At 35.9% G+C, this 3,057-nt stretch overlaps 1 protein-coding gene across 1 annotated transcript; it reads left to right on the forward strand.

Moving 5' to 3' along the window:
- The first annotated feature begins 915 nt into the window (after window positions 1-915).
- On the forward strand, window positions 916-1,464 carry LOC124964931 (protein cornichon homolog 1-like). The gene is given in 2 exon segments (XM_047525706.1): window positions 916-1,110; window positions 1,112-1,464. Coding segments are annotated over 2 exon segments (435 nt in total). The 3' UTR covers window positions 1,352-1,464.
- The last annotated feature ends 1,593 nt before the right edge of the window (window positions 1,465-3,057 follow it).

Here is a 3,057-nt window from a genome sequence, read left to right on the forward strand (position 1 = left end):
ATCACTGAGCTACATCCTTAACCCTTTTTATTTTTTATTTTGAGACAAGGTCTCTAAGTTGCTGAGGGTCTCACTAAGTTGCTGAGGCTAATTTCAAACTTATGAACCTTTCAAATTTCTGGGATTACAGATGTGTGCCACTGTGTCCAACTGGTATTTTTTTATATTACCTATACCATCTCTAAAAAGAAAGATTTGGGCAAGCAAAAGTAAATTAGTCTAACTACTGTATAAAGTGTAAAGAAGAACCATAGCAGGCTCTCCATGCACTTTGGATTTCCTTTTTGCCGAGAATGTTCTGTAGCACAGGCTTTCTATTTGTAAATTCTTTTAACTTTTATCATGGGAGGATTTTATTTTGTCTTCAAATCTGAAGGGTAATTTTGCTGGGTATAAGATTCTTGGTTGGCAACCATGTTCTTTCAGAGTTTCAAATATGTTCTAGGCCCTTCTAGTTTTCAGGGTCTGAACTGAGAAATCTGCTGATATCCATATTGGTTTTCCCCTATATGTAATCTGATGCTTTTCTCTCGGAGCCTTCAAAATTCTATCTTTATTTTGTATGTTAGACATTTTCATTATAATGTGCCTTGGTGTGGATCTGTCGTAATTTTGTGCATTTGGTGTTCTGTAAGCCTCTTGTAGCTGATTTCCCATTTCATTCTTCAGGTTTGGGAAATTTTCTGATATTATTTCACTGAATATGTTGTTCATTCCTTTGGTTTGTATCTCTGTGCTTTCCTCGATCCTGATAATTCTTAAATTTGGTCTTTTCATGATGTCCCATAGTTCTTGGAGGTTCTGTTCATGATTTCTTACCATCTTCTCTGTTTGGTCAACTTTATTTTCAAGATTAAATACTGGCCGCCTTTCTCCGCTGGCACTGGCGCAGCTGCCAGCTCCTCCATGCCGGCCATGGCGTTCACATTCGCGGCCTTCTGCTACATGCTGGCGCTGCTGCTTACCGCCGTGCTCATCTTCTTCGCCATCTGGCACATTATAGCATTTGATGAGCTGAAGACTGATTACAAGAATCCTATAGACCAGTGTAATACCCTGAATCCTCTTGTACTTCCAGAGTACCTCATCCATGCTTTCTTCTGTGTCATGGTTTCTTTGTGCAGCAGAGTGGCTTACACTGGGTCTCAATATGCCCCTCTTGGCATATCCTATTTGGAGGTACATGAGCAGACCAGTGATGAGTGGACTGGGACTCTATGACCCTACAACCATCATGAATGCAGATATTTTAGCATACTGTCAGAAAGAAGGATGGTGCAAGTTAGCTTTTTACCTTCTAGCATTTTTTTACTACCTGTATGGCATAATCTGTGTTTTGGTGAGCTCTTAGAACAACACACAGAAGAATTGGTGCAGTTAAGTGCATGCAACAGCCACCAAATGAGGGGATTCTATCCAGCAAGATCCTGTTTCCAAGAGTAGCCTATGGAATCTGATCAGTTACTTTAAAATAACTCCTTATTTTTTAAATGTTTCCACATTTTTTGCTTATGGAAAGACTGTTTTCATATGTTATACTTGGATAAAGAATTTAAATGGAATTATGTATAAATTAATATAAAATGATTACCTTTGGTGTTGACAGGTTTGAACTTGCACTCCTTAAGGAACAGCCATAATCCTCCAAATGATTGCATTAATTACTGTCCTTAGTCCATTGGAAGCTTTTGTTTATAGGAGCTTGTAGGGCCCATTTTGGTTTTATTGAAATGCCATCTAATTATAAATTAGCTATAGATATCAGGTGCTTCTGATGAATTGAAAATATGTATCTAACCTGTGGGAAACTTTATAGGTTTCCTCATTTATCATGTAGATGATTATATATGGATACATTTACAAAAATAAGAAGAGTGGGATTTTTTTTTCCCTTCAACTTATATTATCCCTGTATATTGCAATGAAAGATTTTCCATATCTCCATCAGAGTAATAGACTCGCTTTAATTCTTAAGCATAAGTGAATGTGATATAAAAATATATACTGAATTACTTGTGAAGAATGCATTTAAAACTATTTTAAATGTGTTTTTATTTGTAAGACATTACTTATTAAGAAATTGTTTATATTATGCTCTGCTTTAATCTGGTGGTAAAGGTATTCTTAAGAATTTGCAAGTACTTATAGATTTTCAAAACTGAATGAGAGAGAAAATTGTATAAACATCCTGCTGTTCCTTTAGTGCAATATAATAAAACTCTGAAATTAAGACTCAAAAAAAAAAAAAGATTACTTTGTCTTCATTGTCTGAGGTTCTGTCTTCCAAGTGATTTAGTCTGTTGATGTTGCTTTCCATTGATTATTTTATTTGGTTTATTGTTTCCTTTATTTCAAGGATTTCAAGGATTTTTTTTTTTTTTTTGAGAATCTCTATCTCTTTGTTGAAACGCTCTTTTGCTGCCTGCAGTTGCTCTTTGAACTGCTTATTGGAGTGATCATTCATTGCCTGCATTTGCTCTCATATCTCATCCTTTGCTTCACGAATCATTTTAATTCTGTATATTCTGAACTCCTTTTCTGACATTTCTTCTACCATGCTGTCACTGGATTCTAGTAATATAGGATCTAGGTTTGTTTGGATCCTTTTCTTCCCTTGTTTTTTCATGTTGTTCACATAACTTCCCCTCTTAGCACTGCAGATCTGGGGTATTGCAGTTTCCCCCCTATAGACTTATAGTGACCCTATAGGTTTCTAAAACGTCTTCTTTAGGGGGGAGATCAATATTAGCAGTACCCAGTACAGACAATATGCAGCCCTAAACCAAATAGCCCCTATGAAGATGTTAACAATATTGTCATAATCAACAGAATGAGTTCAATTATTATCTACAGTATAACAAATAAGGTCTGCGGTTTCTACTAGAGGACAAAGAGGATGGGGAGGGGTGTAGGATATAACAATTAATGGGATAAGAAAAGAGTATATAGAAGTTCTAGATTGTAGAAAGAGTGAAAGTGTAATCAAAAGAAGTTGGTTGTTAGCATGAGAAAAGGAGAAAGAGACTCTGAGGAAACAGGTAAACAAAAGGAAAATAG

Source organism: Sciurus carolinensis, chromosome 14 (assembly GCF_902686445.1).
Source record: "Sciurus carolinensis chromosome 14, mSciCar1.2, whole genome shotgun sequence".
NCBI classification, from domain to species: domain Eukaryota; kingdom Metazoa; phylum Chordata; class Mammalia; order Rodentia; family Sciuridae; genus Sciurus; species Sciurus carolinensis.